The sequence below is a fragment of the Drosophila grimshawi genome, unplaced genomic scaffold (assembly GCF_018153295.1).
Source record: "Drosophila grimshawi isolate 15287-2541.00 unplaced genomic scaffold, ASM1815329v1 contig_848, whole genome shotgun sequence".
Classification (NCBI taxonomy): Eukaryota; Metazoa; Arthropoda; class Insecta; order Diptera; family Drosophilidae; genus Drosophila; species Drosophila grimshawi.
Window position 1 is genome coordinate 13,604,752 of NW_025063692.1, and position 14,759 is coordinate 13,619,510.

At 42.6% G+C, this 14,759-nt stretch overlaps 3 protein-coding genes across 9 annotated transcripts in view; 2 read left to right on the plus strand and 1 right to left on the minus strand.

Annotated features, from left to right (window-relative positions):
- LOC6565840 (low-density lipoprotein receptor-related protein 2-like) overlaps positions 1 to 7,537 on the plus strand; it is a 129,280-nt gene extending 121,743 nt beyond the window's left edge. The window contains 7 exon segments of the mRNA XM_001992680.2: positions 42 to 253; positions 316 to 722; positions 1,028 to 2,532; positions 2,886 to 3,198; positions 3,313 to 5,499; positions 5,741 to 5,988; positions 6,876 to 7,537. Of these exon segments, the coding sequence (XP_001992716.2) occupies positions 42 to 253; positions 316 to 722; positions 1,028 to 2,532; positions 2,886 to 3,198; positions 3,313 to 5,499; positions 5,741 to 5,988; positions 6,876 to 7,087 (5,084 nt within the window). The 3' untranslated portion in view covers positions 7,088 to 7,537.
- Positions 7,538 to 9,673: 2,136 nt separating this feature from the next.
- Positions 9,674 to 10,659, minus strand: LOC6565841 (B-cell CLL/lymphoma 7 protein family member A). Its single transcript, XM_001992681.3, has 3 exons — positions 10,130 to 10,659; positions 9,903 to 10,058; positions 9,674 to 9,827 (listed from the first exon to the last, which is right to left on the minus strand). The coding sequence occupies exons 1-2, from the start codon at positions 10,419 to 10,421 to the stop codon at positions 9,940 to 9,942; spliced, it is 411 nt and encodes a 136-aa protein (XP_001992717.1). The 5' UTR covers positions 10,422 to 10,659; the 3' UTR covers positions 9,674 to 9,827; positions 9,903 to 9,939.
- Positions 10,660 to 12,035: 1,376 nt separating this feature from the next.
- The window catches only part of LOC6565842 (palmitoyltransferase ZDHHC5-A), a 28,481-nt gene continuing 25,757 nt past the window's right edge, over positions 12,036 to 14,759 (plus strand). For 3 of the 7 annotated variants that reach the window (XM_032738551.2, XM_032738550.2, XM_032738552.2), the window contains exon 1: positions 12,286 to 12,931. In XM_032738551.2, coding sequence (XP_032594442.1) covers positions 12,840 to 12,931 — 92 coding nt within the window. In that variant the 5' untranslated portion in view covers positions 12,286 to 12,839. Of the gene's footprint in view, positions 12,932 to 14,759 lie in introns of all 7 variants that reach the window. The other 4 variants (XM_032738553.1, XM_032738555.1, XM_032738554.1 and 1 more) reach the window with 3 other exon arrangements.

Below are 14,759 nucleotides of genomic sequence, written 5' to 3' on the forward strand. Positions count from 1 at the left end.
CTAAATCGATTTGATTTTCGTTTTCGTCCCGTTTTGCACAGACGATCGGAAATGTGACGAAGAGACTGAGTTCACGTGCGTGGAGAACAAGTCGTGGCAGCGGGCCCAGTGCATACCCAAAAAGTGGATATGCGATGGGGATCCCGATTGTGTTGATGGCGCCGATGAGAATACAACGCTCCACAATTGCGCCACCCAACAGCCATGCGGTGAGGATATGTTTACCTGCGGCAACGGTCGCTGTATCAACAAGGTAAGTTCTCAGATTCTCATTTACAGAGAAAATGCTGTAAAATCAACTGTCGTTAATATCAGGGCTGGATTTGTGATCATGACAATGATTGCGGCGATGGCACTGATGAGGGCAAATTCTGCAATTCCAAATACAAGACGTGCTCCCCATTGGAGTTCACGTGCCAGAACTTCAAGTGTATACGCAATCAATATCGATGCGATGGCGAAGACGACTGCGGCGACCATTCCGATGAGGTCAACTGTAAGAAGGAGAATGTCACCTGTGCCCACGGACAATTTGCCTGCACCAATGGCCAATGCATCGATTACAGTCTGGTCTGTAACAAAGTGGCCGACTGCACAGACGAATCCGATGAGCCCGCCCACTGCAATGTGGATGAGTGCGCCAAGGTCGAGATCAATCAATGTGGCCACAAGTGCGTGGATACCCTAACCGGCTACTACTGTGACTGCAACGAGGGCTACAAGTAAGTTATCCACCTATTCCCCAATTATAATGGGTGATTGACGAACTAATTGACAAACTGATTGACAAACTGATTGACGAACTGATTGACGAACTGATTGACGAACTGATTGACGAACTAATTGCCAAACTGATTGACGAATTGATTAACGAACTGATTGACGAACTGATTGACGAACTGATTGATGAACTGATTGACGAACTAATTGACGAACTGATTGGATTAGTGACCAGCTCCATGTACTACTTTCCCAGTTTCCAATTGGAATCGCATATGAATCTAATTCTCTATCTCTCTCTTTCCAGGCTTCTGGCCGATGGAAAAGCATGCGCGGATGTGGATGAATGTTTGGAACAACCGGGTGCCTGTTCGCAGCACTGCTCGAATACGCCAGGCAGCTTCTACTGCAAATGCGACGAGACCTACTATGAGCGACAGAACGATGAGCATACTTGCAAGCGCAAGGATAACATTCCGCCGTGGCTGATCTTCACCAACAAGTACTATGTGCGCAACATGTCAGTCGATGGCCATCAATATAACCTGATGCATCAGGATCTGATGAATGTGGTGGCCCTCGACTTTGATATCAAGGATCAGTATATGTATTTCTGTGATGTGACAGCCAAGACGATATTCCGTGCCAAATACTCGGATGCCAGCGTTGATCTACCAACGGAACGTGAGGCTGTCATCCGGCATGATTCGCATGGCTTGGAGGGCATCGCGATTGATTGGGTCGGTCGCAAACTCTACTGGCTGGACAGGCACTCAAAGAATCTGGATGTCTCCGAACTGGATGGCACCAAGCGCAAAACGCTGCGCAGTGGTGTCGTTGATCCCCGTGCGATCGTTGTACATCCGGGCATTGGTTACTTGTACTTCACATCCTGGCATCTGCAGGCCTACATCGCCAAAATGGGCATGGATGGCTCGAATTTTACGCGCATTCTTAACTGGAATGATGGGATCGCGTGGCCAAATGCCCTATCCATTGATTATTTCACGGATCGCATTTATTGGGCCGATGCACATTTGGATTACATTGCATACACGGATCTGGAGGGACGTCATCGTCACATTGTCCTATCTGGCAACAGTGTGCCGCATGTGTTTGCGCTGAGCCTGTTCGATGACTTCATCTACTGGAGCGATTGGAATCTCAAGGCAATTGTGCGCGCCAATAAGTTCCATGGCGCCAATTACACGGTCCTACGAAATACAACACATCGTCCATATGATCTGCACATTAATCATCCGCTACGGCAATTGCCCTATACAAATCCGTGCGGCACGAATAACGGCGGTTGTTCGCATCTGTGTCTGATAGCACCGCCCCCGGAGTCCACCTACCTGAATATCGAGGGCTACATTGAGGAGGGTGCACCGATCTTCAAGTGCGCCTGTCCCAATCAGTTCTATCTGGCGCGCGACTCCAAGACGTGCATAGCCAACTGTACGGCCGGGCAGCACTTGTGCGGCGGCAGCGATGAGAAGTGTATACCCTGGTTCTGGAAATGCGACGGCGAGAAGGACTGCAAGGATGGCTCCGATGAGCCGAGCACCTGTACACCGCGCCACTGTCGCGCCGGCACCTTCCAATGCAAGAACACCAACTGCACCCCATCCGCCACGATCTGTGATGGCGTCGATGACTGCGGCGATGGCAGCGATGAGCAGAACTGCGAACTGCCCTGTCCGCTATCCGATTTCAAGTGCAAGACGAGTGGACGCTGCATCCTCGACAGCTGGCGCTGCGATGGCGATGCCGATTGCAAGGATGGCAGCGATGAGGATCCCCTTGTCTGTCGTAAGTACTGATTCCAACTCTCTCAATTTTTGCACGTCTCTTTTTAAGTATACAATTGAATACAAATTGGAAGAGTTAAAATCCATTGAATTAAAAATCTAAAGATTAAAATAAATAATAAAGTGAGGAATACTAATTTCAAAATACTTAATCTAAAATTGAATTTCAAATATTTGCTTGTATTTCTATGATTCAGAAATATAATTGATGGATAAAACTACATTGAAGCTTTAGAAATTTAGAAGCAAAAATCATTTATTGTTTTCAAAGTGATTTTAATTTAATAATTAGTAAATATGTTGTTCTGATCAAACCAAAACTAAACCGATTTCGCAATTTTGTGGCCCGTGTAGACAAGCGCAGCTGCGATCCGGACACGGAGTTTTCCTGCAAGAATGGACGCTGCATTCCGCAGCTGTGGATGTGCGACTTTGACAATGACTGCGGCGACGATTCCGATGAACCGGCTTACATGTGCCGTCAGAGGAACTGCACCACCGGCTGGCAGCGCTGCCCTGGCCAATCGAACTATCGCTGCATACCCAAGTGGCTGTTCTGCGATGGCAAGGACGATTGTCGGGACAACAGCGACGAGCTACCGGACAATTGCCCCAAGTGCTCCGCAGAGACGGACTTCAAATGCGGCAACAATCGATGCATACCAAAGTAAATATGATTCATTCAATTCCAGATTCCACAAACACCAAATGAATATAGCTGATAGGTGATAAATCCAATTGAAGATTGTCCTTAACGTATTCCCAATTTTTTGATTCGCAGGCAATGGATGTGCGACTTTGCGGATGATTGTGGCGATGCCAGCGATGAGAACGATGCGATTTGCAAGGGTCGCTATCGGGAGTGCTCCGAATCGGAGTTTAGATGCGGCAACGGCAAGTGCATCTCATCCCGCTGGCAATGCGATCACGAGGATGACTGCGGCGACAACTCGGATGAGATGAACTGCGAGGGTTATCAGTGCAAGAATGGCACATTCCAATGCGCCTCGGGCCACTGCATCGCCAGCTATTTCCGCTGTGATGGCGATCGCGATTGTCGCGATATGTCCGATGAGGTTGGCTGTCCGCCCCGATTCCCCGGCGGCCGCTTCTGTCCGGAATCACGGTTCCAGTGCACCAACAATCTGTGCGTATCCCTGACGGATCTGTGCGACGGCACCGATGACTGCGGCGATGGCAGCGACGAGGATCCCAAGGTCTGCAGCGATTTCAATTGCGACACCCTGCGACGCTTCCAGTGCGCCAATCATCGTTGCGTTGCCCGCTATCAGATCTGCGATGGCATCGACAACTGCGGCGATGGCAGCGACGAGAATAACATGACCCTCTGTGCCAGCAAACAGAAGCCCTGCGATCTCTATACCCAATATCAGTGCGCCAACAAGCACTGCATCGAACGTGCCCAGGTCTGTGATTTCTCTGATGATTGCGGCGATGCCAGCGATGAACTGGGCTGCCATCATACGAGCAGCTGCTCGGAACAGAATCGCGGCGGTTGTCAGCATCATTGTCACAATCTAACCGATGGCGGCTACATATGCACCTGTTATCCGGGCTACATCATTGCGCCGGACAACAAAAAGCGTTGCGCCGATGTCGATGAGTGTGCAACAAGGCAACACACATGCTCGCATCAGTGCCACAACATGAATGGCACATATTCGTGTAGCTGTCGCGACGGTTTCCATCTCTCCGATGGCAGCAGTGGCGTCTGCAAGGCCGAGAAGGATGATGTCATTTTGGTGTTTGCCAATGGGCCCGAAATACGCGGCCTTGATCTCCAAAAGAAGGAGGAGTTCGATGTGATTGCAGCGGAGAAACGCATCGAGGCCCTCGACTATGATGCCCAACAGCAGATCGTATTCTGGGCGGATAGCTACGATAAGACAATCAAGCGCTCCTATATGGTGAATGCGGCAGATGGCCAGGCAAAGATCGGTTTTGCTCAGGACCTCAATATGAAGGGTGGCTCGAAGCCGACGGCCGTTGCCGTTGATTGGCTGGCCTCGAATCTATACTGGACAGAGGTGGATCGGACTGGTTCGAAGCCGCGTGGTCGCGTCATGGTGGCCAAAACGGATGGACGCTATCGCAGATCGATTGTGAATGCTGGATTGGAGGTGCCGACGTCTATAGCAGTGAATCCACAGCTGGGACGCATCTATTGGGCCGACGCTGGCTCTGCGCCCAAAATCGAAGTCTCCTGGATGGATGGATCCAAGCGACGTCCGCTTATTACCGAACAAATTCGTCATCCCGCTGGCCTCACCATTGACTACGCACAGGATCATATCATCTACTGGGTGGATACCAAGCTCAATGCCATTGAATCGATGCGAGCCGACGGCTCACGACGCAAGGCCATCGTTAAGGGTGACCAACTGCGTCATCCCGTCTCCCTGGATCTGTTCGAATCCAATATGTTCTGGGTGACACGCGACACGGGCGAGCTGCTGCGCCAGGATAAGTTTGGGCGCGGCGTTCAGGTGGTGGTGCATCGCAACCTCGTCAATCCGTCCGGCCTGAAGGTCTACCACGAGAAGCGGTACAACACCTCGCTGCGGAATCCGTGCCACGAGTCGAGCTGCTCGCATCTGTGTCTGCTGGTGCCCGGCGGACATCGTTGCGCCTGTCCAGACACTTCCGGCCCGTTGCCCTCGCATCGCAGCACCGCCGAAGTCATTTGCGATGCGGCAGCGGAACGCCCACGGCCCTCACCACGCATCTGTCCGTGCCAGAACACCGGCCTCTGCAAGGAGGATGATCGCGGCGAGCTATACTGCGACTGTCCGCCCGACTTCAAGGGCGACCACTGCGAGCGGAGCACAACGGGCGCCTTCGGGCATGGCGGCGCCAATGTCACCGCTGTCGTCGTGCCCATCATGGTCATACTCCTGGTCATGATGGCCGCCGCCGGTGCCTGGTATGTCATCCGCAAACGTCCATTGTAAGTACACCCAACCGATTTTCAAAGCTAATCAAAAATCGAATGAAAAATCTTTGCGCGACCACTTGGAAAATGGCCTCTGTCCGTTCACCTTGATCCTTCGTCGCTTTGACTTCTTAGATATTTTGAATAATTTGTTTTGAGTTTCGAAATCAATGCACAACTTGTTTTGCATAGACTTGATTGAAACCGAAATTCGAACGACTCCCAACTGATTTTTTGTACTCTGTGTGTTCTGCAGCGGCAAATTGGCGCGCATGCCAGCAATAACGTCATCCCAGAGCGTCACCTTCCGGCACGGCTCGAATGTGGAGTTCAGCGAGAGCGGCTTTCCGGGCGCCTCGGCACCCGGCGCCAACGACATGGCGCCCATCGAGGGCTACAACCTGCAGACGGTGAATGCGAACAAGGCTCGCGACTTTGCCAATCCCATGTACGATGCTGTACAATCGGGCACCAACACCGATCCGGGCATGAGCAATGGCTCAGGTAAGTAACAATGAAACAAGAGAGCACCTTGCAGTCGGGCGTAACCGACTGTGAAATACCATCTGATGACAGGTGCCACAGAGAGCGGAAGTAGACAATTAGTAATCTTTCCGCCAAGTTTCACAAGTACAGCTTTTAAATTGCTGGAGATGTGATCTTTTATCGTTTTTGGGGGCGGGATTGGGCGTGGTCCAAAATGTTGAAGGACATTGCCAAAAACCTACCAACCAAATTTGATGACTGGTGTCAAAATTGTGGGAGATATGTGGATTTATCGATTTGCGATTATCGATTTTTATTGAATTGCGACTATTGATTTTTATCGATTTTCGATTATCAATCTTATGGATTTGCTAGCCTCATAGTGCTTACCTTCGGTGTCAGAGTATAAAAAGAAACTGGAACCGTACATAATAATTTCAATTTAATCGAAAAAATCTTCAGTTGGCTTCTATGTGGAATAATAATGATTTTTATCTTGTCAGATTCATGTCACAAAATCATTTTTTTTTTCTCTTTCATTCAAATAATGGCCTTAATTATAGAAATTGTTGATATGCTTTTTAAATTAACAACTTAGATTGAATTATATCAGTTGGCTTCCACAACTGCAACATTCTTTGAGTATCCATAATCATTTTTGATTTATTGACTTTTATGCAAAAAGAAGAGAGTTTTATATTTAAATAAAATAATCATTTTTTTAGTTTTATTTCGGTTTCATATGCAAACAATTTTTGCATCAATAAATAATTGATTAAATGATTAAGGTTAAGTTTAAGGCAACAAAAGAATTGTATTAAGCAAATACATCTCAACTCTGCATTCTCTCCCTCTCTCCCTCTCTCACTCTCTCTCTCTCTCTCTCTCTCTGTGTGTCTGGATAGGCATCTATGATGTGCCACAGGAACCGTCCAAGTCAAAGGCCATGGGCCATTCTGGGTCGTTCACGGAGCCCGCCTCGGCCATAATAGCGCCCAGCAGCATTACGCACAAGTCATCGCCGCAGTTGCAGCTGCGCACCAGGGAGCTGGACCCATCGGCCGATACCGGCAAGGACACACAGTATCTGGTCGAGGAGGATAAGTCAGAGTGCTGATATCAAGCTTATCAGGCAGCGGTATCGCGATCGCTCAGCTGTCGACGTCAGCAGCGATCGAAGGCACGCCCAAATAGTTATCCGCTGCACACATAGCATCGACTCATCCAACAACATCAACAACATAAGCAACAAGAACAACAACAGCAACAACAACAGCAGCAACAACAACAACAACATAGCAAGCATCACAAATCTTGGCATGCAGCCAGCAGCGAGGGCAACACAAGGCAAACCACTAAAGTCTAGAGTTTATACACATATATATACATATATATATATATACCCTCGCTGAAACCAATCTTTACCCCCGCCCTCACTTTTACACTACCCCCGCAAACACATATCCTTGGAGACGAATGAGGGGGGCAAATGGAAGCGCCCCGATAAACTAACAACAACAACAACAAAAAAAAACAAAGCAAACAAAAAAGAAAAGAGAAAAAAAAATCAACTGTTGCAATTATTATTATATAAATCTATATATAAATTTATATATATATACACTATATACCATATACTAAATACACATACATATGCATATGTATGCACACTAAGTTAGGCGGCGCCAACTCGGTTCTAAGCTGAAGCGCCCCGAAGACGAGCGCCTTTTGAAAAGCCAGCGAATCTCTAAATGAAAGCGCCACAAAAACAAATATTTTCGAGTCCAATTTTGAGGCGCGCATTCAACACACACACACACACACACAAACACACACACACCCATACACAGCAACAAACAAAAAAAAAAGAAGAAAACTTTGTAAAGCCAAAATGTTTTTTTTTTTTTTTTTTTTTTTTAAAGCCATTTTTGCGCCTGACTGCAAAAACAGAAGGAAAAAGAAAGAAGAAAAAAAACTAAAACAAAAAAAAAATGAATATGAATTGTAAAAAGGCATAGAGTATATATTTTTCTGAACGCTAAATGACAATATTAACTATATACTTATGTATCTAAATGTCTATGTATACAAGGCAAAAACCAACGCGACGATATCATTATACTATGTATGTATTTGTATTTGTTTAAACTTTCAAAAAGACAGACATCATTTATAAGCTAGGCGTCTTTTTTTTAGCGCAAAACAACAAAAAACGAAATAAAAAATAAAAATAAAAATAAAAACAAAAATGAAAAACGAAACAAAAGAAAAAGCAAAAACTAAACCACAACAACAGCAATACAAAACAACAACAAATTTAAAACAATCCAAGCGGAATTTCTATATTTTTTCTAAAAAAAAAAAAAAAATAAAAAAAAAAAAAACTACGCTAAAAAAGAACAGAAATTAAAACTAAACACAAGCTTAATAACAAAATATAAGAACCTAAACAAATTAAAAAATAAAAATGTGAACAAAGAGGAGAAAAAAGCGGAAAGACGAAACACTTTTGTGCTTAAAAGTTTAAACAAATGTATGACGTATGTAGATTAATGCGTTTAATATAATTATTTATTTTATTACACACAATCAATTTTAAAGTAATTTTTGTCTGTGCTACATTTTGCATTTCTCTGTGGTTAAGTTTTACATATGCATTAAATTTCCAAGACATTCCATAGTGCATGAGCCATGTTGAAGTTTGTCACCCCCTTTTTAAAATTTTGGTATTTAAATTTACTTATTATTATATGCACACATGTATGTATGTGTACTATTATACATAAATATATACATATATATATATATATACATATCTATAAATATATATATATATATATATATGTATGTATTTTGTTTGTTTGTAAAACAAAAGCGAAGCTTTGTTTGTGTGTGTAATTAACATGTAACATTTTTTATATATTTAAACTAATGTTTTAATCCTTTTATTGATTCTGTCATTTGTTTTTTTTTTTTTGGTCATCGAAAGTTTTGTAACTCTTGCAAATCTGTGCTTCCTTTCAGTTAAGCGTGTTTTTAGCATAAATTTTAGTGAAAGATGAACTAAATAAATACGTTCGTATGTTCGGCGTATTCCAACCAAGTTGACGGCATCCAGCCTAGAACACAACCTGGCTGGCAACCTTACATCTATATAAATAAATATATATATATATATATATACATATATATAAATATATATAAATATATATAAATATATATATACTACAATGATAATGTGAAAAGATGTGGAGAGAGTTAATGTATGTATATTTAATGTCAAGTGAATGAAAAACTATTTGTTGAAAGAAATTAATTTTTTTTTATTATACAAAATGAAAAACTAAAGAAAAAACATAAAATAAAAAATATATAAAAAAAAAACAAAACAAAACGAAACGAAACAAAAGAAACCAGCGAATCTTCTTTTCAGCATAAACATAAACATTTTCAGATTTATTTTCTTGTTTTTATTGTTTGTGCAAATAAATAAATTGATATATAAGTATTTGTGCTAAATGCTAGGACGTAGACATACATACATACATATATATATATATAATTTGGGGACAACACTTTCACAAATGGGGACGACAAAAGTTGTACAGTTTTACACAAAGATTAGGCTTAACCAAATTGCGAAGTATTGCATACGAGTGTGTGTGTGTGTGTATATGTGTGTGCAGGTGTGTGTGTGCGCGTGTGTGTGTGTGTGCGGGTGTGTGTGCACGTATATTCTAATTATATGTATTTAGACTTGTATATAATTACTTATGCTTAGACCTTTAGGAGAATTGCTTAAGTCTCGGTGAGGCAGATGATTATCGTCGTACTTATTAACAAATTAGCTTAAATCTCTAGAACACAAAAAATATATTTATACTATTTTTCTATGTAAATCGATACACACACACGCACGCACACACACTCACAGTCGCTTAGCTGATGATAAATGTGTGGTGAATCTGGCTAATCGCTCGTCTTCAAGCGTTTCACCGGTCCATCGCTACCCTGCGAATTGGAGTCCTCCGAGAAGGGCATGCTTGACACAAAGTCAGCGCCCTGACTGTCGCTAACAACGGAGAAACCTGCCAGCCAAATGGAGAGAGACACATGATTATTTACTGAAATTGAGGCTGAGACTGAGACTTAGACTCACATGTATTGGAATCGTCGGCGGTGAGGCCGGCATAGCTGGGCGTTATTTGGGGCGGAGTAGGCGTGCCCTTTTGGGAGTTCTCCTTGTCGCTGATCTTGTTGCTCAGCTGCAACTGCTTTGACTTCTTTTCGCTGTTCGAGGAGATCGGCACCCATTTGTAGATCTTCATTGTCGTGTCGCTGATGGTCACCCATTTCTTCTCCCAGTGTCGCACCTTGTCCACGGCCTGCATAACACGCTTGATATCATCCTTGGCCCGGCTCCGTGTCTCGGCGCGCACACTACGTGACATGTCTCCCTCTCTCTCTATATATATATCAAAATGTGCCGATGGCGATGGCGTCTGCAAGGCGGCTAAAACAGGCAATGCGGCTGACGATTTGATGGGTGCGGCGCTCCTGCAACTTTTTGAGCCACTGCTCCTCGCCCTTATGTATTGTGTTGTATTGCGATGTGGTGTGTTGTGCGTTAAGCCTCTGTCTCGAGTGTTTTCTTGGAGAAACGCTCTAAATTTACTGCAAATCTTAATCAAGGCGAGAAGCGAAAATACATTTATGCACTAGTGTTGAAAAACGTTGCATAGTTCATATCGGTATATCGATGGTTCGATATATTTGAATGGAAATTACCTAACCTTTATTAGGCACATTTGGATATCCATTCCTTTCAAACGGTCATATCAAAGTTAAATATCGCTTAGATTATCTAATCCAAAGTTTTCAATCGGTTAGCAAAGAGTCTGTTGGCACACCACCTCTTCGATATCGATAATCGATAGGAAACATCAATGGGGCATGGCGTTACATGCTTCTAAAATAAAACAAACAAAAATTTAATTTTAAGTAGTGATAAAACTACAAATAAATTTGAATGTCAACTACAATAATGCAAAATAATAGCATTCTTATTCAAAAATCTGTATAAATTAGAAACGAACTCCATTTGCAGAAGAAAAGCAACCAGCTTCTGGACGTCTGCAACATCGATTAACACGATTTATTTAATTTTTTTTTATCGAATTACTGATTTTAAAGTTTAAGCAAATTGAGTCTCAATACGGCGAACAAATATTTGTTATAATATAATCGTAATAAATAGAAAATTAGAAAATGTATATATATGCACATATGATATATTCCCTTTATATTTAATCAGCAGCATGTATGCAGTATCGATACTCGCAACTACCCTTATTATCGTGTCAGCACACGACTCATGCCTCAATTTTGTATTATAATCGATACTTTTAAATTTAAACTTTTTTATCAATTAATATGAGGGTGTTACCACATTACGCAACTGGAAATTACCATTATCATCTAAAATAAGTTGTTTTTATTTGAGAACACTTTTTATATAAATGTCACACAGAACTTCCAATAAAAATTTCTATCGACTATCGCGTAGTCACAGTGCTGGCAAATTTGTAAATCATCGATAGGCATGACGTCCAAGGAATTCTGTTAACATGCTGTTGAGGAGCTCATGCCTTAACATTGCGTTTACAGAAACAAAAGTTTTTCGACAATCGACGGGCGAGGAAATTATGCGCAGCGCGGTGTTGTGGTTATTTTTTTTATTTATTTTTACGTAAATACATACATATACAAATATACCAAGCAGTGCATAAATGCCATGAAGTGCAAATGTAAAGTGAACGCGTTGATTTAAGTGATGTTTGTGCATGCGGCTCTGCCCTCTGCTTTGGCTTTCGATTGAAAGTTGACAGCGGACGAAATTGCAGGCAACGCCATCATCAACGTCGCTCGTAGAGGAGAGGAGTGGAGTGGTGGGGAGAGAGAGGGGAGAGAAGCGGAACGACGGGTTCGAGGAGGAATATCGCAAAAAAATTGCAGGCAACAACAACAACGTGCTTGCGTGTGTGTAAAAAAAAGAAGAAAAAAGCATTAAAAAGCCAGAATAAGAAGCAGCAGCGACTCGGGGAAAAAAGAAGCAAGCGACGAATCGAAAGAAAAAGAGCGCAAGGTGGGAAGCAAGAATAACAGGAGAAGGGCGACATACAGCAGGCAAGAGAAACAAAAAAGAAAAAAAAAATTTACAAAAAAAAACAGGAGCACGACGAACACAGTACAAAAGGGAAGACTGCAACAGCCGCAACAACAACAGCAGCAACAACAACAAAAACAGCAGCAACAACAACAACAACATAAAAACAAAATGTTAGCAAACAGCCAGAGCAAAAAACTATTCAAATAGTTTTCATTTGGATAAAACGAAAATCGCATTGTTGTCTGTGCATGTGTGTGTGTGTGTGTGTGTGTGCCTCAATCTCTATCTGGGTGTGCGTGTCCGTGTGCGTGGGTAGCTGTGTGTGTGTGATTGTGTGTGACGATATGTTTTTATAACATCACCTACATAATTCGCAGCAAGCAGCAGCAGCAACAACACAGTGAGAAGAGGCTGGAGCTGGAAAATCAACTTGTGGCAGAAACAACAATAAACACTCGCTCGATCAAATTTCACGCGTCGCCTCGCCGTCTCTTATGTTGTTTTCTGTCTCTGTCGCACTTGCAGTTGCACACGATCCGGCATCACTAGCTCATCGTTATCGTCATCGTTATCATCATCGAGATATCGACTATTGCATCGACAGCAATCATCATCATAAGCAACAACAACAACAAAACGGAGACGCCAACTGACGTCGCCGCATCATCAGCAGTAAACACAACAAAAAAACAACAACACAATGCCCAAATGCGATGTGAAAACCCGTTACATTCCGGCGACTTTCGCATGGATTGTGCTGCTACTGACCACATTTCTCTTCTTCTTCTATCCGTAAGTATTTACCATTTTTTTCCATACATGTATGTATGTCTGTATGACCTGGGATGTATGCATGTGCAAATGTATGTGTACATACCCCATGGAACTCTTCGAAAAGGATGTTACAGTTTTGTCATCAAGTGTGTAACGCATTGAAGAAAAGAAAACAAATATATTATAAAGCTGATTTTATTTGTAGTATTTATTATTTTAGCTATCCAAATGTAATCAATTTCAATGCAAAGGGTATCTTGTCGACGGTGTGGGCGGTTTTCGAAATCTGATATTTTTCGTTCGTTCGTCATTTGTCGTCATTCGTCAGTCAGTCGGTCGCTTTTCGTTATTTACTTTGCGCTCATTTTCGTAGACTTTAACGGAGCTGCCTCAGGACATTTATGGCCCATCTACCGCTTGCACTACCCCCTTACCCCTATTGAAATAGTTGTGCTCTCTTCGAGCAAATGATGAAATTAACTTGAGGACATTTATATATCAGAGTTGGTAGGGGTCGTGGGGGGATGTGAGTAAGACATACAATAATGCATAATTGCATAATTAAAACTGACGTCACAAGGAAGGAGGGTCATTAAATTCAAGAAAATTGCATTAAATTGCAAATGCAATAGAAACAAACAGGGAGTTAAAGGTGGTGGAGTGGGGTGGTTGGGCTGGGTAACCACTGAAGGAAGTAACTGTCAAAAGGACTGCCGTTCGTTACCATAACCTTGCAATTGGTCTTTGTTCTTTGTTCTTAGTTCTTGTCAGTTGTTTGTTGTTTTTGTTAAATGAATCAGCGAAGCTTTTTGGCGTCTGTCTGTCTATCTGTCTTGCCATACAGCTCGAAGATATGTCAGACCAGAGAGAGAGAGAGAAAGAGTAGTCACATTAAGGCTGTGGAGCATGTGCATTATAGCGAACGGTCTGTCACATCAAAAATTCGATGCTCTTGAGCCAATTTTAAATGTAATGTCCGAAAGAAGTAAAGAAATGAAAAAGATAAACTAATTAAGCTCAAGATGTCAACTGAGAAGTTCCAAGATTAATCAAGTTAACTCGAAAATTAAGAGACTAGTTTTTAAATAAACTCCACAAAGATATCAAAATCTCAGATACTGCTTGAAAGTTGACATTTCCCTCATAGAATATCCTTTATGTACAGTAATATGAGTGTTTGTATTTGAAGTCTTCTTTTTCATCGTCATTTATCTCCATCCTCTCTTTGACTGCTTTACACGTGCTGTTGGTTGCCAGGAGAGGAGACGGACTCGAGAAGGGAGTTTAAAGTGTAGTACTAAATAAGCTTAATGCCACAGGTTGTATGTATGTATGTATGTGTGTGTGACCTCTGTCCCAACAAACACAAATAAGGCCACGATATGAATCAACCCACCGCCCCCTTCCCCCGCACTTACACACACACACACATTCACTTGGCAGAAACGGTGACGACGCGCCCCGAAAAATTGACGAAAATCAACAAAAACGAAACCGCAAAGCACGCGAATGGACGATGAAAACGAAAAACAACAAGAACAATAAGAAGAAGAAGAAGAACAACAACAACAGCAAATTCAACGACACAAATGCACAACAATATATGTGTGTATGCATGTGTATGTGTGTGTGTGCGTGTGTGTGTGTGTGTGTGTGTATGTTGTGTGTGCATATAAAATAAAGCTATGGTCAAACAACACATTCAACTGAAATTGAATTAACAGCAAGAAAATTAGATTTGTTGTTAGTTCAAAATACATAAATGCTTTAACAAATATTTAAAGCGAGTTTTTAATTTAAACAGATTTACTTTGAAAAATAAGAGAATTCCAAAAACACATTTGTG

Coding starts and splice junctions, on each gene's coding strand:
- LOC6565841 (XM_001992681.3), bottom strand. CDS start 10,421: ATGTCACGTAGTGTGCGCGCCGAGACACGGAGCCGGGCCAAGGATGAT. Junction 10,059..10,129: donor CGCCGACGATTCCAATACAT/GTGAGTCTAAGT, acceptor TTTGGCTGGCAG/GTTTCTCCGTTGTTAGCGAC.